Raw genomic sequence first — 24752 nt, 5'->3', positions numbered from 1 at the left:
TCTAATATCTGTAGTGGGCACAGTAGGGCGGGTGGCCGGCTACCGTGGGCACAAGGTTACTGCGGGTAGAGCGGATCTGCCGTGGGCAGCGTAGTTGACAGGATATGTCCAGTGAGTTGCAGAGGGTTGGCGTAGCTATGACGTCTCACACAGACCTGAGCCCATAGGGACGTCGCACCTAATAGCTTGACAGGTGGGCTGTCGAGTAGGCGGGCAATGCCGATAGCGCCAAGTAGTAGAGTTGAGTAGTGTCGTGTAGACACTGAACAGCAACAGCAAATAAATAGGCAGGTCTCAGTAGGACAGTGCAATGCTGGATAGCACTCAGCACATAAATAGGCAGGTAACTCTTGATAGCAAATAGGAGATTAATCCAATAGATAAAAGGCAGACACCTGAGGGAGGCACCAGGTATTCCTCTAGGAGAAAGAATGAGTGAAGTAGTCCAGACTCGATAGCTCGTATGAGAATGAAAGAGAGTCTGATTTGAGTTGGTTTACTTTATATATGCCTGGGAAATGTGGGCGGACACAGGAAACGTCCTAGGCTTAGCATTATCTTACACGTGGGTGGAGTAGACTTGAGCCGCACCTTGGTGTATCACGCGGTATGTTGACCAGGGTAATCTCTTAGATCAAAGAGAGACGTGAGAGAAGGGGGGGGGGAAGGATTAGCTTGTATTCAAACCAAGGTGGCGTCAACCGCGGCTGTCAGACATCCTGTCGATAAGATCAAGGTCTGAGCGTATCTTTGCCCCGGTCAAGGGAAGATAAATGAAAGGACTGGCCTAACTTTCTCCAAGGTGGTGGACTAAGTCTAGCCTGGTAGAGAGGAAAAGGTGTGGCGGGTGAATGATTTAGGGGTAGGATGGAGAAATAATTAAAATAAAATAAATAAATAAGGAAAAATAATAATTAATGCTGTGATAATTTAGAGTGACTCTGACAGCGAGTTTTTGACTTGTCACATACGCCGCCGCCAAGATGGATCTATCGCAGAAAGATCCATAAAGTGCGAGCAGACTGATGTCACTCTAACTTTAAGATCAGTTGTTATCACAGCATTAGAAAAAAAAATCTGGAAAAATAAAGGGGTAGCCATGCCAGGAGGAGGGTCTGTCCAAGTCTGTCCGTGGTCTACTTCACGTCCCTGTGTATGTAGTCACCTGAGTGAAACATATGGGGTTGCTTGGGAGAGTAGATTGGGCGATTGGGTGAGTAATCATTCCTTCCTGGGGCGGATTGGGGAGTGTGATTGGGGCTTAGGCGGGGTGCCCAAGTCACGTGTGCTCGTTGGGGCTTACCTCCGAAGCCGCTGTGAGGCGCTTCTTTGCGAGAGTAAGTAGTCAGCTTACCTCGGTATCGTCTGACATGATCAATGTCAGGGAAGAGTGGCCTGATAAAGAATGTGGAGTTCTGCCTGAGAACGTCCCCACGAGTGCGATAATCTGGCTTACATCGTGGCTTCCTGACACGGTTAATGCCAGGGGTAGGTTGATATTGAATGGTGGCTGAGGAGCCATGTTGAGAAGAGTTTGCACGAGCGCGAGGGTTCGGCTTACCTCGTGACTTCCTGACACTATCAATGCCAGGGGGAGGTTGATTCGGAATGGTGGCTGAGGAGCCATGCAAAGGAGTGAGTCCACGAGAGCAAGGGTTCACCTTACCTCGGGGCATTCTGACACTGTCAATGTCAGAGGAATGTTGCTTAATTTTGGCTGAGTAGCCTGGGTCAAGTGGACCCTCACGAGAGCGGGTGTACGACTTAACTCGTGACTTCCTAGCAATGTCAATGCCAGGGTGAAGTGGTTTGAGCTTCGCTGATGAGTCGGGACTGAGCGTGTTAGCGTGGTGACCAGGGCTTCCAACCAGCTGGTTGCTGCCACGTTTCTGCTTCGTCGATCTACCGACGGGCAGAGAGAAGTATGGCTTGTTGACTACTCCAAGAGGGACATATTTGGAGCCTAGAATGAAGTCATATACTGGCGTGTCCATGACGGCGGCGTCGATGGTGCCATGTACGTATCTGCACTCCACGTGTACCCTCGCGACAGGTAGAACCTGCGGAGGAATCTCACGGTCAATAGACTGGATTGTCACTGTTCCACCAGTGAGATCCGATGGGTCAATCAGCTTCTTATTGATAACCGCGCCGAACGAACAGCCTGAGTCGTATAGGCCCAAAACTTCGACACCGTTAGCCAGAACGTTCTCTACTCCCGGAGGAGAAGAGATGGGGTGAGGTAGCACTGGTGGGAGTTCTGGTTGGCCGAGATCAATGGCACTGGGTTGAGGAACCACGGCCATCGTGGAGACGAAGTATGTGTCCTCCTCCGGTTGGTCAGAAGGATCGATCACGGAGGGTTGAGAGACTGGCGTCACCGTAGATAGGGTCCGTGGGGCCTGCTGCTGCCGTTGTGGAGTGGATCTACTGTCACGCGCGCAATGACGTAAGTCACGCTGAGAGTAGTTGGGCTGGTTATAGCGAGACTGATGGTTGGGGCGGTTATTGTAGTTATGAGGGGCTGATTGCCGGCCTGGTGCCTGGTTGGGCTGCGGAGTTTTAGGAGGAAGGTTGGATTGAGCAGGAGAAGTTGGTTGGTCTGTTTGCTGGTCTGTCGCGGTTGCCTTGCCTTTTAAGTCCTTTCGGGCGTTCAAGTACCGGTCAGCGGCGGAAGCTATGTCAGCGGGTGCAGTTGCTTGTTGCTCCTTGACATAAACTCTGACCTCTGGGGACATGCACTCCAACAGTTGCTCAGAGAGGATGAGGCATGCTAGGCCATCAAAAGTCTCCGGCAACTGGCTGAGGGCGTGCCACCTGACAAGGTACTTGTCCAGCCTTTCGCAGAGGTTGCCGTAGGTCTCTCTGCGTTCGAGGCGGGAACTTCTGAACTTTTTGTGGTAGGCCTCGGCGGTCAGCTCAAACTGGACGAGTAGCGCCTGTTTGAGGGCTGTGTAGTCCTCTCGCTGGCCGGAGGGAAGTTTGGAGTAAACCTCGTAAGCTTTGCCTCGGAGGCATTGGGATAGCCGGAAGCACCATTTCTCCTCTGGCAGACTGTAAAAGCGTGCTACTTCCTCAAAACGGACAAGATAAACTTCGATGTTCTCCGTCTTGTCGTCGAAGTGCTCCATTGGCATGTGGGGTAGACCGTTCAACGAACTTTGAAAGGATGCTGGGCTAGCCGGGCGGGACTCGGAAGAAGCCTGGCGGGCGGCCTCGTTCTCTTTGTCCGCGGCTATCTTTTCTCTCGCCGTTATTTGTTGCTCTCTTTCTCGCTCGGTGACTTCTCTTTCTTTAGCAATAGCAATAGCTATTTCAGCTTCCTTTCTTTCTCTTTCTCTGGCAATTTCATTATCCTTTTCCTTCATTGCTAGCTCATGCTCCCTTGCTAATCTTCTTTCTTCCTTTTCGTCTTCCTTTCTTTTTTCTTCTTCTCTTTCAAACGCCTCAAATCGTGCTCTCACAAATTCTTTCCGTTCTGCCTCATCGTCATATAAGGTGGCCGCAAAATCCTTCAATTCAGCCATTTTCTGCTTCATGTCAGAGTCCGCTTTCGAGCGTGTGCCGCTGGCCATAATGATGAGGGGTGGGAGATGAGAGGTACTAGGATGATGGAGGGGCAGATAGAAAGGATAGTAGGATTGAGCTAGAATTAAAGAAAGTGGGTTAGTGAAAGTGAGTCGCTGGTTATAGGAAAGAGTGCAAAAGGAATGTGGTGTCTGCCTATGTTAATCACAAGTTCCTGCAATGAAATATTACAAATAAAATGCAATAATAGTATAAATAAAATATGACAGAAGTGACACTCTTGATAATGCGAAGTGATGATACTTATAAATATTTAAAGAAAAAAAATATTGATAGGAATTTTAGTTATTGCTGCCTGTTCGTGCCTGCTGTACTAATGGGTTAAATCCCGGACAGGCCCCCAAAATGTGACAGGTGGGGAAATGTGACGTGTGTTTGGCACGTTTTATGTCTAGGGGATGATTATTTTTAATGCTATCACACCCCACTTATCAGCATATGAATCGGGAACAGACACGCAACGAGACAAAGCAATGAAAGATAGATACAAAAGTTAAAATAAAGGATATTTATTTACATAAATATACATATAATAATAAAAAGGGGGAGGGTTTGTATCTATCTCTAGTATATTCTATGGTTAATCATCACTCTTGCACATAATAAGAGAGTATGTCACTTTGTCCTCTGACTTAGCTGGTATTCCTGTTGATGTCGCAGCTGGCTGTGTCCTGGCTTGAGGTTCTGCAGCTGGAGGTGGCGCTCTAGCGGATAGAGGGACGCCGGCGATATAGTTCTTGTGGAGTCTCAATCCCCAAAATCTAATATCTGTAGTGGGCACAGTAGGGCGGGTGGCCGGCTACCGTGGGCACAAGGTTACTGCGGGTAGAGCGGATCTGCCGTGGGCAGCGTAGTTGACAGGATATGTCCAGTGAGTTGCAGAGGGTTGGCGTAGCTATGACGTCTCACACAGACCTGAGCCCATAGGGACGTCGCACCTAATAGCTTGACAGGTGGGCTGTCGAGTAGGCGGGCAATGCCGATAGCGCCAAGTAGTAGAGTTGAGTAGTGTCGTGTAGACACTGAACAGCAACAGCAAATAAATAGGCAGGTCTCAGTAGGACAGTGCAATGCTGGATAGCACTCAGCACATAAATAGGCAGGTAACTCTTGATAGCAAATAGGAGATTAATCCAATAGATAAAAGGCAGACACCTGAGGGAGGCACCAGGTATTCCTCTAGGAGAAAGAATGAGTGAAGTAGTCCAGACTCGATAGCTCGTATGAGAATGAAAGAGAGTCTGATTTGAGTTGGTTTACTTTATATATGCCTGGGAAATGTGGGCGGACACAGGAAACGTCCTAGGCTTAGCATTATCTTACACGTGGGTGGAGTAGACTTGAGCCGCACCTTGGTGTATCACGCGGTATGTTGACCAGGGTAATCTCTTAGATCAAAGAGAGACGTGAGAGAAGGGGGGGGGGGGAAGGATTAGCTTGTATTCAAACCAAGGTGGCGTCAACCGCGGCTGTCAGACATCCTGTCGATAAGATCAAGGTCTGAGCGTATCTTTGCCCCGGTCAAGGGAAGATAAATGAAAGGACTGGCCTAACTTTCTCCAAGGTGGTGGACTAAGTCTAGCCTGGTAGAGAGGAAAAGGTGTGGCGGGTGAATGATTTAGGGGTAGGATGGAGAAATAATTAAAATAAAATAAATAAATAAGGAAAAATAATAATTAATGCTGTGATAATTTAGAGTGACTCTGACAGCGAGTTTTTGACTTGTCACAGTTGTGTACTAAATGCAGCCACAATTCAGCACACGGGTTTTCAAAGAAAATATTATGGTGGGACATTTCCCCTGTGAAAAGAAGTTTGATTTCAAAGCAGGATATAATTAAAATTTAAATCGTCTCTCCACCCAAGGCTTTAGAGCAAACCGCCTCGTCTTCCATAGCCCGAATTCTGCTATTTTCTAACTGACGTGTTTTTTTGTTTCGTTTAAGATTTCCCTCGAAGGATGACACAAAGAAATGTATCATCAGGAGAAACAATTTCATTTTATTGTGGCCGCGAAACATCAGTGAACGCTGTCAAAAAAACAGGGCCACACTAACTTGCTTCTTTACTTTGTTCATCATATAGGGGCTAAAACTTTAGTAACGATTGCTTCACATTTGATGGAAAACTGTATGATAGACAAAAGTACATTTACCAGATGCGAATTGATCTATCTATTAGATATTTAAATGTTGGGTATGTACCTTAGTGGAGGCTTACTGATCAAGAAAGATTTTAAAATGAAAGCGTGACGTTCATTAACTTTTTATGAAAGCGGGACATTTGCCGTCTCTCCTAGATATTTTATGAAAAGCGTGGCAGACGGTCCAAAGTGGAACTGTCACGCCTGAGTAGGGTCACCATAAAAAAATCAATATTAAAAAAAAATAAAATTAGTGCAAATTAAATAATTTTATTGTATAAATAATAGGGAGCTTATTCATGCAATATTGAGATATATGCCAGTGATTTTGTGGTTCTTCTCTTGTATCCTTTTTTTAAAAAAATATTTTGCTTGTTTTAAACTAAAGTAATAATATTAAATCTAGATGTAGTCAATATAGGCGGTCTAGATCGAGAGACGGATCCGGTTGCCGTTACGGCTAAGGGAAATAATCGCTTTCTCTTAAATAATGAAAGTTTAACTCAGTGTTTAACCTTGGAGCAGTTCAGTTATTTATGAACAAAATAATCTTGTTAAATAGAATACAGATATACAACTGTACAATAATTGTCCATCTTGAAATATAGAATTCTCACTTTCTGATATATATCTAGTTTATAAAGTCTAAAATTGCAGTTTACCTAGATGTAAATAGCGTCTTCTTCTATGACGACAATATTGGGACGTATTATATGCATGTCAGGATGGCCGAGTGGTCTAAGGCGCCAGACTCAAGGTATAAATCCTTACCTATGTAAATAGGTTTAATGGGTGTTCTGGTCCACGAAAGTGGGCGTGGGTTCAAATCCCACTTCTGACAACTTTTTTTTTTAATTGCGCCATTTCTCCTCAGCTGTATACAAAAAGAATACTTTTCAGAATTTTTTTCCCACTTAATGTCGATAGAGACTAAAAGGGATTTAAAAAAAAAACTGTTCTTGTTAGTCTCTTTAATGAATTGGTTCATGAATATTCTGTTTTAGATTTTTAACAGTTCCATTGATAGAACCAAGTGTGATGAAAAGATAAAGCTGCACAAACTATAAGGATAATGTGGCCATTACAAATGACCAAAACTTATTTCATTTCTTGATCAAAAATTATTTTCCATTATTAGACTTTCACGTATTAACTTTCTTGTTTACACTCCTTAAAATGTAAAGATATTTTTTAAAAAATAAAAATACTTATAACAGGTATTGTTACTTTTTTTTATTTAATATTTAGGACTACACTTTTGTTATGGTCTAATTTCTAGTAGTCAACATTTTCAAATAGTGAAAAAAAGTAAAATACATAGTAAATTATTTTGTCCATTTAGTTTTCTTTCTATAGGGTTGTTTTGGGGGCCATTGTCTTAATTGTTAGGGCCTCTTGATAAAGAATGAAGATTTGAAGTACATGGTCAGCGTTCTCTGGTGACACTCCAGAAGGGCAGATTTTGCCTGTCCTGATTTTTAGCTTCTGAAACATGTCTCATTCTGTTAAGTCTGGTTCTGAGGTGAAAAATTACATATTGATCATGTCGGATAGTTTATAATAGGCGCAGTTTTTCTTGTATTCGGATGAGAGCTTTTTTATTTCTTGTTTATTCACTATTACTTTCTTCATTTCTTCTGGACAAAGTGCAATGTTCAATTTTGTATTTGTTCTCCCGCACTTGGCTGGTATGTCAGCCTTCAAATTTCCTTCTAGTTCAATATATGCTGGTATAAGTTGAAGAACAATTGTCTCGCTGTTTTTGTTGAGCTTTGTAATAGGTTATAATTATTTCTTCTGGACAAAGTGCAATGTTCAATTTTGTATTTGTTCTCCCGCACTTGGCTGGTATGTCAGCCTTCAAATTTCCTTCTAGTTCAATATATGCTGGTATAAGTTGAAGAACAATTGTCTCGCTGTTTTTGTTGAGCTTTGTAATAGGTTATAATTATTTCTTCTGGACAAAGTGCAATGTTCAATTTTGTATTTGTTCTCCCGCACTTGGCTGGTATGTCAGCCTTCAAATTGCCTTCTAGTTCAATATATGCTGGTATAAGTTGAAGAACAATTGTCTCGCTGTTTTTGTTGAGCTTTGTAATAGGTTATAATATTGTAATAATATTGTAATTGGAATAGTTTCACATAGGAGGAATCAAGCTTTGGAGGATGTTTTTCCATCCTTTAGGAAGACAATCTAACTGTGCAGGGTAGTTAGGTGATTTATCAGTGTAGTAGTTGTTAGTTCTGGTGCTCCAATTTATGATCTGTGGCTATCAGAGCTTACCAGTTGCAATGGATTTTTCTAGCTTTTTTCTATTGGCCATTCGATAAGTATTCCATCTCCTCCAATTGTGGCAGAGTACTGATATAAATTTACTGTTTTAAACTTCAGAAATTTTATTATAAGTGTAATCAAAGGATGTGTGGTTATTAAATTAAAAAAAAGGTTTTATTTGTAGAAACCAGAACATGCCACTAGGTTTGATACCCTCCCCTTCCCCCCAAAAAAGTGATAAGAACACAATGACCCACTAATGCATTTAGACAGCAGCATTATTAATAAAATACACAATTTTTGTTTGGTAGTGAACAACACAAAGTGAACTAACAAACCTTAGTAATTTTTATTAAAATATATATATTTTTTTTTTAATCAATAGCCATTTTTCATTATAAAACTCGCTCTGGTTTGTACACAATATTTCTCCCACACCCAATCTTGGATCAAGCTGAAATTTTGCACAATTATTTCTTTTACCTGACAATGCAAGAATTAATAAAAAAAAAAATGAACCAATTAGTTAATTAACTATTTGTAATAGATCATTATGTTTAGTATTTTGAACAAAGGAAAGAAATTGTAATTGACTGAAGTGATGGTATAAGCTGAATTAGTCCCATTTTTAGGTCGTCGTCTGATTCTTAGTGAACACAAACATGAAAAATAGGACAATACTACGGAAACAAAAGACAACTATACAATCTTCCACGTTCATAAGCTCTTCACTAGCAGAGTGGTTACCATGTTGGCTTGAGAAGGCTAGAGCCATGATTTTGAATTCAGGTCATTACCTCATTTTTTTAAATTTTTATAAAATGCTTTTTTTTTTATTGTTAGTGTAGATGTATTACAAATTTAATTAATTTAATTACCTGACTGGTCCTAACTAATTGATACAAGTACACTTCATACAAGCTTTGTTTTTTAAAGTATTTTGTTTCTTATTTTCTTTTTAACAACACAATAAAACTTTATTAATTTATTACCACTACATCATTTAACATTAGACTTGAAAAGTCAACGCTAGTTTAAGTGAAGCAATAAATCTTAATAATTTTTATTTACAAATAATTTATGTTAATCAATGGCCTTTCTTTTGTGTGCCTTTTAACAACACAATAAAACCTGAAAGCTTATATTTATTGAACTTCATTTATTAACACTATACCATGTTAAAAGAGATTTTAAAAGTCAATATCCTTTGCTATATAACTTTCAAGCCCACACTCTATTATACAACTGTACACATAATTTCTACAGAAAAAAATATAACATCTTTATCTAGAATCTCCTTTCATTTGCTCCAGATAGGCTTCATATGTTATGCTTGGGCCATGCTTGGCTTCATTGTAGTATTTCTTCTGGATAAACTTTCGCCCTGAGTAACCACAGACAGCTATTTCAGGTTTGTCCTGTAATAGTTAAAAAAAATGTATACATAAAAATGTGCTTGTCTGAAATTCAGTTCATGACTCTATCATTATTATATATTTCTGCATTGACATTATTTGGCTGCACTTAAAACCCAAAAATGTGATTTAACAAATCAGTAGCAACACAAACAGATGCATAATATATGAGTATACAAATTTTGTCTTTCTTATTAAAAATTGGTCATTTTTGAATAATACAATTATGTACAACAGAATTCTGTATGTGTTTATAAACAGATAGTGCTGCTTTTTCAGCACATTGCTCCTTTCATCAAGTAAAAGGAACATACTTTATAGCATGGGATGCAAATCACTTTACCCATCATGATTTATACCCGCTATAGAATTTCACTTCTACTATAAATAAAATGATGGTGAATTCTGAATGCTAACATATTCCTTTTTCAAATTTGGTCTAGAATTTCAAAATTGTTTAACAAAAATAATGATCTTTAAAATTCAACTGAACATATGTCTAATCAAGTAATCTATGAAGTATCCTATAAAGAACTATTCTACAAAATGGACAACAATCATTTAATTCATTATGTAATGGGGAAATAAGAAAGACAAAACAAAAACAACTAACCAAATTAATATAAACTTTAGGGTGACCTAGAGCTCCACAGCTATTGGACCAGGCATGATTCTTGTCTACCACCACAACTGGATCTTCTTGGATAAGATTTATTGCCCAATTAGGATTGATCTACACATGACAAGCAAAAATAATATTAAAGTGTATAGTTTTATGACAGTGATCAGAAAATGTACAAATCCTAACATCAATATAACTAGTTTTAACCTTAGGTTGCTATACTTAAAAAGTTTATATTTTTTTTTCATACCAGTTTGTCCTTGTCAACAAAGCGAAGATTTCTATAATCATCTTTGTCCCAAACCTAAAAAAAATATATTTAAGTTATAACTTCCTAAGACTTAGAAGCAAAAAATATAAATTACAAACCATTAAGGAATGATAGATCTACAATAAGAGAAACAGTTTCCTATAAATACAAAATACTGTATCATTGTCAGCTTTATTTAAAAAATGAATGCAACATTTAATGATTGTAAATGTTTTTTTTTAGTATTATTATTAGTATCATCAGTATATTATATTATTTCAAAAAAGTTCATCAATATATATATTTTCATGAATCTTATCTATGTTTTGTGTGTGCTGTGTTCTTGAGAAAATGAAAGGTTTTGTAGTTACTTATAAAATTATTTTTAGCATTAAATTGACTTGGTAGTGTCAGCTTCCATACATTCAAGTGCATAAAAAGGATAAAAAGATTCGACCATGGATCACAGTCAGGCGCCATCAGCTGCCACTTTAAAAAATGTGTCTTTCCTCCTGATAAAAAAAAACAAACCATCTGTCTGTTATGACAGAGATTCTCAAACTTTTTTGACCTGGGGACAACTTTATATAGTCAAAATTTGCCACTGACCCCTAAGTGAAATAGCTACATAAATGCATATTACATATTATATATGTAACAAATGTAAACAAAAAAAAACAACATTTTATTAAAGGAGATTATAACTTTTTGTTTTATAAAAATTTAAAAAATGAATACTTGGAGTTGATGAGATTTTATAAGATCAATGACCACAAATTTCAAATCTGTTTCTTTTAATTGTGATGAGGTTCATTATGACAATGAATCCATATTGTACCAAATAAGATGACTGGAAAGCAGTCAACAACTTCTTAACAATTTGGATAAGTTGTTGTTTTCTTAACCAGAATTTATGGTACAGTATCCTTCTTTACACATTTGTTAGGGTTTCAATAGCTGCTATTGCATAAGTATGGATTCATCTGTGAAAGGTCAATTGCAACTGGTGATCTCTTGGACAGCTACAGAGCAGAAAGAGGAGCACTAGTGCTAACATCTATCATGATAATAAACCACACAAGTACGCCAAACAGCCTGATTGGCTCATGTAAATCTCAACAACAACAGCAGTGCAGAGTGAAATGATTATTATTAAAATTATCTGATTTGATAATTTTTATTGAAGAAGTTATTTTCATTGTATACAATTTTCATCTTTCCGTGGACTTTCTTAGTCATCTTGCAGACCCTTAGGGGTCCACAGACCCCAGTTAGAGAACCACTGTGTTATGACATGTGAGCTTAGTTATAAAAGCAGCTGAAGGAAGGATTCTTTCATGCTCTGGTTTGGCAGTAATTCATTGCAGAAAATGTATACCAGTATATAAAGTGTAATAATGTAATAAAATCCCAATTGAAACTGGGTCTTCTTAGGTCAGATGGTTCTTTCGATGTTGTTTCCGTAACACTGGAAAATGTGAGGGGAATGCACATATATGTTAAAAAAGAACTGGATACAGATCAGAAACACTGAAAACACATGAACTTCCTTTAGAAGACAAGTCATAAATTGCACTGAAAAAAACTTTAAAAAGGACTGCCGAAAACCCAGAAATGGGACACCAAATTAAAAAATGACCAATTGGCAGACTAGTATCTAGATTTAGTTAGATTAGTAAAATTAGTTCTATATCATATCCCTTTTCTTTTCCTCTAACTATATCTAGAAATATAAAATAGTCGAGTAATAGAATATTAGATATATAGATAATTATATATTATAATTAAAATAATACTTTAGAAAAAAAATTATAATATTAAATATACTCATAATAGACATAATTAATTATAATAATATATAATATAGAAAAATACTCATTATTTAATTAATAATAGATACTAGATAGACTTAACTTCTTATTAAGTGACTTAAGTATTAGTCAATATTTAATTATTATTATTATATTACAGACTAGACCAAGACTAGTCACTAGTAATTGAGTAGTCTGGCTCTAGTGACTAGTAAAGACTAGAGCTAAGAGTGGACTTACTTAGACTACGACTCTTACTCACTTAGTCTTACTCTTAGTAGTATTAGAATAGATCTAGATCTAGTACTCTTACTTTTAGAGTTAGAGTAGTGATCATTAACTAGACTCTAGTCTAGAAACTAAGACTAAGAATCTAGTAACTTACTAGATCTAGATAAAAGATCTAGACCTAGATTCTAAGATTTTAAGAATAAATTTTATTTTTATTAAAAATAGATCTAGAATTCTAATTCTATTGTAAAAATTTTTATCATTTTTAATTGTAAACTTACTTGTCCCGTATGTGTAGGCTTATAAACATTTGGCCCCTCATTTATATATTTGACAGTTGACGCTGAAAATGCTCTTACACTAGTAGCAACAATGTTAGCCTTAGACTTAGATAGCATCCTAAGAGACAAGGCAGCCATTTTTGTTGTGAATTGTGACCTTTATGCCAACTTGAAGTTATAGTTATTTAAAGCTGACAACTTAGATTTTTGTTTTCGTTTTTTCTTGTCTTATATAATATATATTACAGCCGTTAATTATGTGTCAATCTATAAGTCATGCAATTAAACTTTGCTAAGTCGTTGGTTTTCCTGGCTGATTCATTAGTAATTATAGGGAAGAAGGAATACTTGTACGAATTTGTTCTAGCGAATGGAATAAGAAATGTTCTTCTATCTTTGTGTCTTATTCTGAGTATGTTGTTAGGTTTTGTTTTTCTATTTGTAAATTATGGTTTAGTGCTTTATGTATTAGATCTATAGATACTTAACTTTTATTCTTCTGTCCTGAAGTGTCTCTAAGTTTAGTGATTATACTAATGGTATTACTCTAATCAATTTGAATATTCGTTTGCAAAGAAAACAAACTATAAAAGAAAGTAAAGTAATTAAGTAAAGTAAAATAAGTAGTGAAAATGAGTAAAATAAACGGTAAGTACACTCTCAGTAGGCTACTGTGAACGATAAGCGTTCACCCCCAGCTTGTCCATCGCGACAAGAAGCAAATATTCTTCATTAAAGTTATTGACAGTTTCGATAGCCACAGTCAACGTTTGCAGTCTGTTAACCGTCGGGAGGCACGGATAAAATTGACAACGTTTAGGCTACAGTAAATAGTTTATTCGGTGATTTAGTTGTTGTTTTTATTTCATGAAACAAGTATTTACAGTGCTCTTAATATCCCATAGAGCAAAAAAAAAAAAAAAGGGCGGGGGCGGTGCACTAGTTCTTTTCTTAAATAATCTGTGTAACTAGAAAGTAATAAGAAAGTTAAAGCCACGACTAAAGGTAGTAACTTGCACCCCCCCTGCAAAAAATCCTTCGGGCGTCCATGCCTGAAGTGTCTCACTCCTACTTTGACCAACTCTTTTCAATATCTTCCTTAAAAGGATAATGGGAGATGCTCTTGGTGGCTACAAAGGTTCTTGTAAGCATTGAAAGGAAGAAGAATTACTAACATGCGCTTTGCAGATGAAATAAATGGTCTAGTGGCAGGGACAGCGGCGTTCCAGTATCATCTCATCGCGACCACCACGCTGGACACCAACTCGAGGGTTGGTTGGGATCTCCTGTGTCCCGGCTGATTTGCGGATCTCACTTTGGGAAAGACTGGACTGACTAGTGTGGCCTTTACGGGCCGCGTAAGGCGGACTGGTTGGCGTCCACGTACTAGGCTCTAACTAGCCCGTTCCCTGGTGCTCTAATGGAAGAATACGCCGCGAAAATGGTAATTTCGATACTGGGAATGTCAAGAAACGCGCATGAACCCACTCCTGCCCTGCAGGAAACTATTCTCAGTGGCAGGGACAGAAGAAGAATTAGCTGACATGGTGATACGCATCTAGTTCTAGGCAAGAGTTCCGCTTCCATTGATATGCAAAGCAATGCAGAAAAAAATGTATTTTGACCAATAGCCAACAGGCCTTAAAATGGGACATCAGTATTGGAGACGAAAAGCTGACAAGTGTCAGTAGTTTTAAATACTTCAGACTGCATGGGTGGTCTGGGTTTCAAAATCGGCCCTGGCATTAAATAAAATTTTTTATAATGCATCCTAATACTTGCAAAGGGAGCAACAACCTATGCGACCGCAGTGTACCCCGCACTTTCCTAGGTGTAAAAGGTGTAAATGATTAAATTAAAACATTTTATAACTTATAACAGATTTTCTGCGGCCTCCTGATTTACCAGGAGCTCCTGGAAATCTCCTGAAATTGCAAAATATACGAAAAAGTCCTGGAAATCTCCGGAAATTATTAAAGTCTTTTGAAAACTCCTAATAATTTCCTGAAATATAGACAAAATTGTCATTTTGGGGTCTCATTCAATATGGAAAACGTCAATCGCGATAAAAAAAAAGGCATTATACAGTACCCGTAATTGTGGAATCTGGTGAAATAAGCTTCTCGCGCCTCAAAATAATGAAGAATTACTTGAGGGTCAACAATTCTCGAAGATAGATTGAAACATTTAGTAATTCATGCTACTGAGTTTGATCTACGTTGGAAGCAGAATTTTTATGATATACTGTATGACTTCGCTACACGCAAGGCTCGTAAAGTAATTCGTACATAGTAAAGAAGCCTACTCTAACGCAGGGAAAGGAATCCAATGGACTCTCACGCAAAAGCTGGGAGATCTGGAATTCGCTCATGGCATGGCCCTATTATCACACAGACTACAGGATATGCAAGAAAAGGTCACAGCTTTAAGCGAAGTAGGAAAAAGAGTAGGCCTCAAAATAAACCACCAAAAAACTAAAGTACTTAAAGTAAACAATAAACAAATTGGAAACATAGTACTAGATTCTCAGACAATAGACCAAGTAGAAAATGTTATATACCTTGGGAGTGTAGTCAGTATATCAGGTGGAACAGATGAAGACATTAAACGCCGTATAAATCTAGCGCGTCAGACATTTACACAGCTAAAACCAACCTGGAAATCTCCTTACATCTCAAACAAGACTAAACTAAGAATCTTTCACTCTAATGTCAAGGTTGTCCTACTGTATGGTTCTGAAACATGGAGAACAACTGAAGCCACAACAAAAAAAATACAGACCTTCATCAACAGATGCCTGAGAAATATCCTAAAAATACACTGGTATGACAAAGTAGATAACACCAAACTGTGGGAGATGAGTGGACAGAAAAATATAGAAGTGCAGATCTTAGAGAGGAAGTGGAAATAGATTGGTCACACCCTTAGAAAAGATACCAGCAACAGAGCTAGGCAGACCTTAGTGGAACTCCCAGGGAACAAGACGCAGAGGAAGACCAAAAAGAACATGGCGACGCAGTGTACTTGAAGAAGCAGAGAAGACCGGGAAGAGCTGGGAAACCATCAGAAAGCTAGCAAGAGACCGTGGAGAGTGGCGTGTTTTTGTCGAGGCCCTATGTTCCATGAGGAACTCAAAGGAGTGATGATGATGATGATGATGAAAGAATGAATAAAATGCAAAGACGAATTTATTTTCCAATACAAACTCTTAATTTTCACTTATTATCCGTATCCCTAACCAAACTGGGCTCTGCGCAATCCGTTTTGCATAGGCCCCTCAATGGTTAAGTCCGGCCCTTCTATTTTGTGACGGGCGAATACAGAGAAGATTACTTGTTCTCCCCCTCCCTCTTTTTTTTTTCGCCGCAAAAGTTACGTGGGGTAGCTCTTGTCCAACTTGCAGAAATAAAAGAGTTCTCACTCCATGACTTTTGGTGGTGTCAGGCATGGTTGGGTCATGAAGAGAATTATATATAGAGAGATTTTCACTTGTAAAAACTTCTTTCACCTGATGCAAGTGATCAAATTGTCAATGCTATAAGAAAAGCAATTTGCGACTTTTGAACAGCAGAATTCAAACCATGATCGATCGCATTATTCAACATTTCATTATGAAGTTGTTGTTTTGCCCAAGTAATCATGAATTTATTCGCTTACTATACACGATCTTCTCGCCTACTGTCCTAACAATCCCCCCCCCCCCCACACACACACTCTCCTTTGATTTGGATGAAACAATCGAGACACAGTGCCACGACATGCTCAGTTCCGTTTTGCAAGAAACTGCTTAATGGAAATGTTTGACTGTAAAACATTGTTCCTTTGCTGAGACTCATTTTTTCCGTAAACGTTTGTGATTCCTTGTCAATTGTTTTTTCTCCCTAATAGCGATTTTCTAGCTCATTCCAACCGCTGATAGCACAAATGTACTTCAAAGCCAAACTGGCACTAGGGTTTTGATCAAAGATTCACAATTTTTTTTAAAGTCCTTTACGAGGCCCCCACCAAAACAATTAATGCCGGCTCTGCTCTCTCCCCCATCCCTCCCCCTAAAAAATGATTAATGAGTCATGGGTTTATGTAATATTAGTATGTAAGGCATAATGACCAAGGAAGCAGAGCTCAGGTTAAGAACCAAATGAAGGTGAGGAATTTTGTATTTGAGTTTTGAGCTCAATGCTATTTCTTGAGGGAAAATGCAAACAAATTGAAACCATTCATCCATGAATGCCCATACTAGATAAATATTGGTAAGTAGATCTAGTATGGAGTTGAACAAAGTTTTAGCTGCAAATATAACAAGGTTACAAAAGACAGTTTGTGTGGAAACACAAACTCAAAATCGGCCCCCGAAGTGGTCCACCGAGGCAGGCTTCAATATTTTCAGAAAGAACATCCGAATGAAATTATATCAAAGACAAATGAGAGATGGAATGGAGAAAGAAGGTTAACAGATCTTGTGTAGTGCCCCAACAGTCCCGCAGATCAAAGGATAGGTGAAATTGAATGTTAAGTTAGATGTGAACCTGGCCTAACTAGTTCCCCTATCAGACCTTGTGGTCTATAGGGCAGATGATGTAAAGTTCATATGTTTTTGAGACCTACGGTTAACGAGGGTGCCAGCACAACTACCAACCGCCTTTACTTTTCCAGAACTAATGTCAGGTACCCATTAGAGCTGAGCGGACTCAGAGGCGCCCAAAGTTGAAAATCCCAGTCTTCCCCAGGATTCGAACCCGGGACCCCCGGTTCGGAAGCCAAGCGCTTTACCGCTCAACCACCGCGCCTCCCCTGGCCTAACTGATGTCTTATAATTGATGTAATTTTTTGAAAAGGCTCAATCTCTTATTCAAATCTTCAAAAAAAAAAAATTAAAAAAAAAAAATTTTCCGCAATAAGAAAAAAAGTTCAGGAAAATAAAGTTGATTAGATTACTATTCGTTTTAAATTAGGTCTAACTTATAATGCATACTAATTAACTTTTTCTCTTTAAAAAACTGCTTGCATAACTGATTTAAAAAATTAGATTTTTCGCTTTCAGAAAAAAAAAGTAGCCATCGCATCAGAACTTTGAATGATCTAAAATATTGTGATGTCGGATTTTCAATATCTTTTCTAGTTTACGAGATCTAAACGAGACAGATGGACAGACATCAAAACTAATAGTGTCTTTTCCCCCTTTCGGGGGCCGCTAAAAAACAATGCTTAACTAAGGGGAAGAACTCTGCATGTACTACTATCTCTCAATAAAAAGTTATTTCCCTTATTCGATATCAACAATAACTAATTATCAATAATTAATAGACTAATTGGTTTCTTTTTTATTAGTGTTATTTTAGGTGCAATAAATAATTGCTTAACTATTCATCTTAATCGAAGAATGGGTGTGGTAGAAGTAAAATGCACACTTAGCTTTATCCACCAATGTCACAACCAATATGGCTAGCGGATAACTAATATTTTAACTATTGTGATATCTTTCGACAGATAAGCTAAAATGACTTCCGGAATTCCTGTTTATCTGGAAGATAGTTCCAAACATAGACCGTTAAATGTATAAAAGGGGAGACATGAAGGGTCCTGGGTTGAAAATGACCCATCAGTGAAAAGATTATGTTATTGTTATTTCAATAAATTTTAAATAGTTTATTGCTACCATTATTTAATAAAATAATTCTATAATATTAGAGATACTATTTCCTACATTGTTTATATTAAATATTTTTTAAACTAATTTACGTCTTTGACACTTACAGATCCATGATCAAGTGGGAATAGTCAATTTCCTAGATATCACACAGGGTGACAATGAACAAAATGATACATTATTGCTGATAAAGAATTGAGACATAAATTGGTAGTTATAAATTGCTCAGAAAACAGCTAAACTTACAAAGCTTAAGGATATTACCCCTGTTCACAAAGATAGAGTGATAAGCACATTATAATATGCAAATCTTACAATTTTTAATAAAGAGTTGGCATGAAAAGTTTGAGCAGCAGAAATATTATGGCATAGGAATGTCATGGTATAGACATGTCAAGCAGAGAAATTATCTTAGGAAAGAATGAAATAAATTCAATGACCCTCATGAAAACAATTATATAAGAAAATAATTATCAGTTCACAATTTAGACTTTCTGTAAGGGAAAACAAATGTGGGCATACTAGTCAGTTCTAACATTGGGTGAGACTTGTACAAGTTTCCAGAAAACAGAAAGAAATATTCAACAAACTAAGTAATAAGAAAAATATAAAAACTTGTGTGTGTGTAGAAAATCATGTATATTAACAACATTTGCTCTAATTGTGAGTATCACACAATAATTCCTAATAAAAGACATGACCTAAAAACAACCAGTACTCAAAAGATTGTTAGATTTATTTTTACAAAGCTTATATCAACTCTCTGTCTGTGTGTATGCCTCATTTCTCTCACACCTATTCTTGTATCAAATTGAAACTTTGCACCATTATTCATTGACATAGACATGAATCAATTAAAAAAAAAGTAATCAAGTTTGTTAATTAATTACTGGTAATTAATTATTTTTTATGATGCCAAGAAGGGAAACTAAATTTCAGTATTCACTGATATGGCTAAATTTGTTGGGTTTAGGCCCATTAAATGATTGTTATCGCTATTTCTCCCTCATGAATTCTCTGATCAAGTTGATACTTCAAACAATTATTTATTGTACCAAACAAAATATGAATCAGTAAAGAAAAAAAAAGTCAATTTCTCATTGGAAATTAATTATTTTGATCTCAAACAAGGGAAATGACTTGTTGTTCCCCTTTAGATAAGCATTTGGTTTTTTTAAAATTAAAAAAAAAAATATTTTGATTGTGATATATTTGAGTTTTATCTTTACTGCATAAATGAAAAACACATTTTTTGTCTCTTCTTTTCTGAAACAATCAATTGCAGGTTGAGCATTTGATTAGTTACTGGTTATAGAAAAATTTTAAACAACAAAATATTAAAACAAAACAAACATATTTTATTCAACTGTACTACTTAATAGGGAAAGCATGTTAGGAGTAAATTTATATTATTAGTCACTATTTCAGACACAGCTTGAAATTATTAGTATTCTTGGTAAAAATCCAGCTCATTTCAATGTGATATAATGACCATGGATTGCTACTGCAACACTGAATCAAAAAGTGTATTCAATCCATCTATAAATAAGTGAAAGCTAATGAATACATAATTTAACTTCATCAGTTGTAGATGCCCTTCTGTTTCAGTCTTGGATTAGCATCTTCTTCTCTGATTACTGAAAATATACGACATTGTATATATTATAATTTTGGTGTAAAAATTTTGATGGACTTTCTAAAATTAACCAGTTAAATATCTATCTATTATAAATTTTAAAAATGTAAAAAATATTTTTTGCACTATATGAGCTTATATTCCAATGATTATTTTCAGCTCCACCAATGGTGCCCACAAACCTAACATATAGTAGCTAAAATTATAATAATATTTCCCAGAAGAAGAGAGAAGCAAAGTGCTGTAATGTCGAGCATTAACGTAAATTCATATTTGTGTTGGTGTCATGTTTCTGCACCCTAACCCTAAGCAACTCCACTAATAAAGCCCAAAACCCTAGCAGCTATTAACTAAAATTATAATAATATTTCTAGGTAGCATTGTATTGAATATTATAACATCTATTGAGCAGTAACCTGTGTCCAATCAATACTGTGACTGTGACCTAATTCAACCTTTTACCAGAAACCGGTGTCAGGTCAAAGAAGACACAGAACAAATAATAAAAATATGCATTAATTATAATTATCCAATCTGGGAAAGAGGTCAGGAAAAAAAATTGCATACATCAGTTTCTAGAAGGTCTTAGTAAATCAAATATTTAGAATAGAAGTTTCTATGATTCTGGAAAGTATGGATTGAAAAAGTATAAATTGGGGGAGAGCTAGTTAACCGGGGTCCTTGCATAGTAACTGTCTTGGCGTTGTAATGAGTTCTTAAACGAATGTAGGTCCACTAGTTGAAATTGAAGTTGTATCATTCAGTTGTTTCGATAATAAGTTATATCAGTTAGAGTAGTATTAGTAGAAGTTGAATATTATCAAAATATTTAAGACAAGTTGTTGTGAACTAAAAATCTATGTATATGTTTAGTTTGAAAAAGTTTAATAAAGAAGTAAGAAAAGAACACAGATATTTCTTCAGTGTGTTGTCCAGTTATTTATATACATCTCCAGCAAGATGATAATGTTTGTGCCATTGTTAATATAAGAAGAAAAAGATGCAGATTGTGTTGAAAGAATAATAATAATAATACATCATTGATAAATATTTGGCAATAAAGAAACAAAAATCATCCCAACCTGTATATTCATATCTGTGTTGATGCGCTGTTTCTGGATCATATCTGAAGGCAAAGTTTATCAGTCCTAATGTACCTTTAGAAAAAAAAAAGAAAAGATATTTTCTTTAATTATGCTTCTCCTGCTCACAATACTAAAAAAAAAATTAAATTAAATTGATTTGAAAATACATAATAAGACCAGGAAGGGAAAAAAAAGTAAAGGTGGTTGGTCATTGTGCTATCCACATGAAATCATTAGCTACAGAATATAGGCTATTAAAAAATCTTATGTATATTTTATTATTATAATAGATTAACACTGCCTTTCAGTATTTTGCTCAAGACTCATCATATACAGGACTACAAAATTTAATTCCAAAGTACTGGTATAAAGAACAAAAAGCTTCACTATAATTACCTATGCAAGCAACAACCAAGGAAGCTGCAATATCAGGCTTCTCATGCCATAATTTTCTAACAAATCCAATACCTAAAATTGATGAATATCATTATATAATATAAATCTAATAATAAACACATGTCATAGTATAAATATTATGGATAACAGTTATTTTAAACAGATATTATGATGATGATAATGATGTTAAACTCTCCAACAAATGAGGCTATTAAGAAAGATTAATTCAAAAGCTCCTATTTGAATTTGTACTTGCAGTCAGTCACTTTCATTTAGCTTCTAGGATAACTGTTAACTTTTTGTGGTTTGGTTTTATAACACCAAGATTCTTTGTATTTTTTCAAAAACTTTTTCCCAAATGTATAAGTACTGATAGATCTATATTTAATGAATCAATATGGGAATACTGAGATTAAAATTAAATATTGTTCTGTTATAGATATTTGTAGTCAATGTAGAACTTAACCTACAGTCTTAGAGTAAAGTCTACTAAGTACTAAGTCTAAGTAGTACTACTACTAGTCACTGCTTAGTCAGTACCAGTAATAGATATAATATAGATTTAGACAGAATCTAGATCTATTCTTTTACTAAGCTCTATTCACTCTTGTAGATCTACTTCAAGTGTCAGAAGTAGTGATAAAGATGTGAGTGAAGTGAAACTACTAACTTAGTAACTAATATTTATAATAACTTGTGATGAAAATTATAATTTAATTAGTAATTACTAGATCTATTACTGACCTACTCATCTATGATAGATCTAGTATTAGATTTATTTCTATAGATTCTAGAATATTAATTCTAGATCTATCTAGATTTATATTTTTTCTATATTATTATGATTATATAGAGTAGTTTATACTATTATGACACCTATAGGCCAAAATTTCAAAGTTTGACTTTGACAGTGCATTATTTGACAATGGTTTGACATAGAAAAGAAAATGAAGTATCAAAATCTTCTTAAGTTTAAGGAGAATAAGGATGACTACTTATATCTGTACACCTAACCTATATTTGTTACTATATTTGTGGTCAAAGAGGCCATTTGTTTTCATTTAATTCAGACAAATTTGACCCACATTATTTGATTCTGGACACCATAATTTATTTCAAACAGTCTCTATATTTAGGCATCAATAAACTCAGATTTTAATTCTATATTAACATTAATTAAATTTTAAAATACCCAGGCATAGCCCCTCACATGAAATCATTAAGATGTTTTCAAATTATGCATAAATACGAACACGAAAAATAAAAACATGAACACACTTATTCTACCAAAATTAGGTTACTGGGATACTGACTAATATACCGACTTTTAGAATTATTTTATGTTTGCATGATTAGATGTATGTTGAATTTTTGTGCTTTTTGTTTATTCATTTATGAATCAAAAAAATCAGCTCCAAAAACAGAATAAATATTACCGGGCTCATTAGCATAGACTTAGCCAACCAAAAAATATAGTCTTAACCCTAGGAAGAGGTAAAGTCATCCTGGTAACATAGGAAAAAACAACAACCTGACTTACACATTTGAAATTCGATTTTTCTTACTAAACATAAAAAGACAGCTAAATAGAAGGAAATTGGGTCAGAATCATTGGAAAATGGACAAGCACATTATACAACGGGCTAGTTTCATACTAAATATTAAATAAAGATTTAATTTTAATGACCACAAAAACAGTGAGTGTCCAAATTCATGTAATGTCTGGATTAAATAAACTATGTATAATTAGTATAATAATAATAATAATTATTATAATATTTAATTATTTAAATTTAAAGGGAAACTCCGATAGTTTTTCAAATTTGAGTTATTAACATATTTAAATTCTGCGTAAAAAATTGTAATAGTAAACATTATATCATTTTTTATTTATTTAAATGCTTAGAAAATTTTATATTTAATAAATTAGTCATTAAATTCTTGACATCTAAAAAAAAAACGGGATTCCTTGAGATTTTGTTTTAAGTTATTTCATGCGTCACTTCCCTAAACAATACTGAAAGAGAAACTTGATTTAACCAATCGTATCGCTTCATTCTTAAAGTAGCTGTTAGGCTTAGTGACGGCCTAGTCCAGAGCTATGATACAGTTATATATATAAACATGTATAGATAGATCCAAAAGCATTAGGATAACTAACTCGAGAAAAAAAAGTAACATTTTCATCTAAGCCTCTCCCTATCCCAAGAAGTAAATAGATCGTGTGTCTGAATGATTCTAACAAGCTGGTCAGTGTAAGGCTAGTCGAGACTACATGTAGTCGGTCATAAGAAAACCAAGCGATAGTGTTTGTTGTGTGGTCTGGCGAGAAAATACACACTGCCGTGATTAGTCAAGCATGTAAATCTACTTTTAATACGCATTTTTTCTTTGCTTACAAGATCCTAGATCTAACTGCATAGACAAAGATATATTTCTTTTACGAGAATGTAAACTTTGCTGTATGGTCTCCTGTTATACAATAAGTCAATAGATTAAAACACCTTTGTGACGTCACATAGAAACCTGATGAAAGTCTGACTGTTTTGGATGCGCAGGAAAAACATCAATTACTAAGTTATTATTGCAAATAAAAAAAAAAGAATATATTCATTATCTGTAAATCAAAACACATATTATATCAAAAATTGTCAAAACCATCGGAGTTTCCCTTTAATATAAAAATAATAGACTAATAGTAATAATAATAATAGAATAATATTAATAGAGATAGAAAATATAAAATCTATTTAAATATCTATTACTATAGTCTATAGTATTAGAGTCAATATAAGAGTCATAGACTATAATTTATACTAGACTATAGTCTATATTACTATAATTTATAGTTGATAAATAGACTATTAGTATAGTAGTATACAGTATAATAATAATTAGATCTATAATATAATAGACTTTATTATAATAAGTTTATACTAGGTTAGGACTCTAGAGACAGTAGACTAGAGTCTAGAGTACTAGACCTAAGATGGCTAATAAGTAATAGCCGCCTTAATAGCGTTAAATAGGCTAACCGCTGCTAAAGTAAGACTAGGGATCTAGATTCTACTCAGACTAGACTGGTCGGTAATAGTTTAGATGCCCAGAGACATTTACTGACAATTTTCGACTACACTAAACTTTGAAATTATTCTAGAATCTAGACTAGACAGATACAAAGTTACTCAAAAGTATTTAGATTTATAAACGACCTTCTCTTTTCTTACCTTTAGTCGCCATTTTGTACAAAACAAAAGTAGAGTCTATATTTCTTGTTTTGAAGAGTACCGGGTATACAAAATCAACTGAAAATGGGCACTTAACTACATAAATAAATATACGCGGAGTGGGTCCGTATTTTTTTTTACGTAA

The 24752-nt window shown here is 35.7% G+C and overlaps 1 protein-coding gene, 1 long non-coding RNA gene and 1 other non-coding gene across 3 annotated transcripts; 1 reads left to right on the top strand and 2 right to left on the bottom strand.

The window, feature by feature from the left end:
* Positions 1-6450: 6450 nt before the first annotated feature.
* Trnal-caa (transfer RNA leucine (anticodon CAA)) lies at positions 6451-6572 on the top strand. The gene is made up of 2 exons: positions 6451-6488; positions 6527-6572. It is a non-coding gene; the product is annotated as a tRNA-Leu (tRNA).
* Positions 6573-9145: 2573 nt separating this feature from the next.
* On the bottom strand, positions 9146-12786 carry LOC106071541 (NADH dehydrogenase [ubiquinone] iron-sulfur protein 6, mitochondrial-like). The gene is made up of 4 exons (XM_013231710.2): positions 12617-12786; positions 10294-10347; positions 10035-10154; positions 9146-9424 (listed from the first exon to the last, which is right to left on the bottom strand). The coding sequence occupies exons 1-4, from the start codon at positions 12752-12754 to the stop codon at positions 9290-9292; spliced, it is 447 nt and encodes a 148-aa protein (XP_013087164.2). The 5' UTR covers positions 12755-12786; the 3' UTR covers positions 9146-9289.
* Positions 12787-19600: 6814 nt separating this feature from the next.
* LOC106071956 (uncharacterized) lies at positions 19601-24744 on the bottom strand. Its single transcript, XR_001218516.2, has 4 exons — positions 24608-24744; positions 21381-21452; positions 20982-21056; positions 19601-19900 (listed from the first exon to the last, which is right to left on the bottom strand). It is a non-coding gene; the product is annotated as an uncharacterized LOC106071956 (long non-coding RNA).
* Between the last annotated feature and the right edge of the window lie 8 nt (positions 24745-24752).

The sequence above is a fragment of the Biomphalaria glabrata genome, chromosome 2 (genome assembly GCF_947242115.1).
Source record: "Biomphalaria glabrata chromosome 2, xgBioGlab47.1, whole genome shotgun sequence".
Taxonomy (NCBI): domain Eukaryota; kingdom Metazoa; phylum Mollusca; class Gastropoda; family Planorbidae; genus Biomphalaria; species Biomphalaria glabrata.
Note: the sequence above shows the minus strand (reverse complement) of the source record. Positions and strands in the feature narration are given on the sequence as shown.

Coding starts and splice junctions, on each gene's coding strand:
- LOC106071541 (XM_013231710.2), bottom strand. CDS start 12,754: ATGGCTGCCTTGTCTCTTAGGATGCTATCTAAGTCTAAGGCTAACATT. Junction 10,348..12,616: donor AGCCTACACATACGGGACAA/GTAAGTTTACAA, acceptor TATTTTTTTTAG/GTTTGGGACAAAGATGATTA. Junction 10,155..10,293: donor TTGTTGACAAGGACAAACTG/GTATGAAAAAAA, acceptor TGTCATGTGTAG/ATCAATCCTAATTGGGCAAT.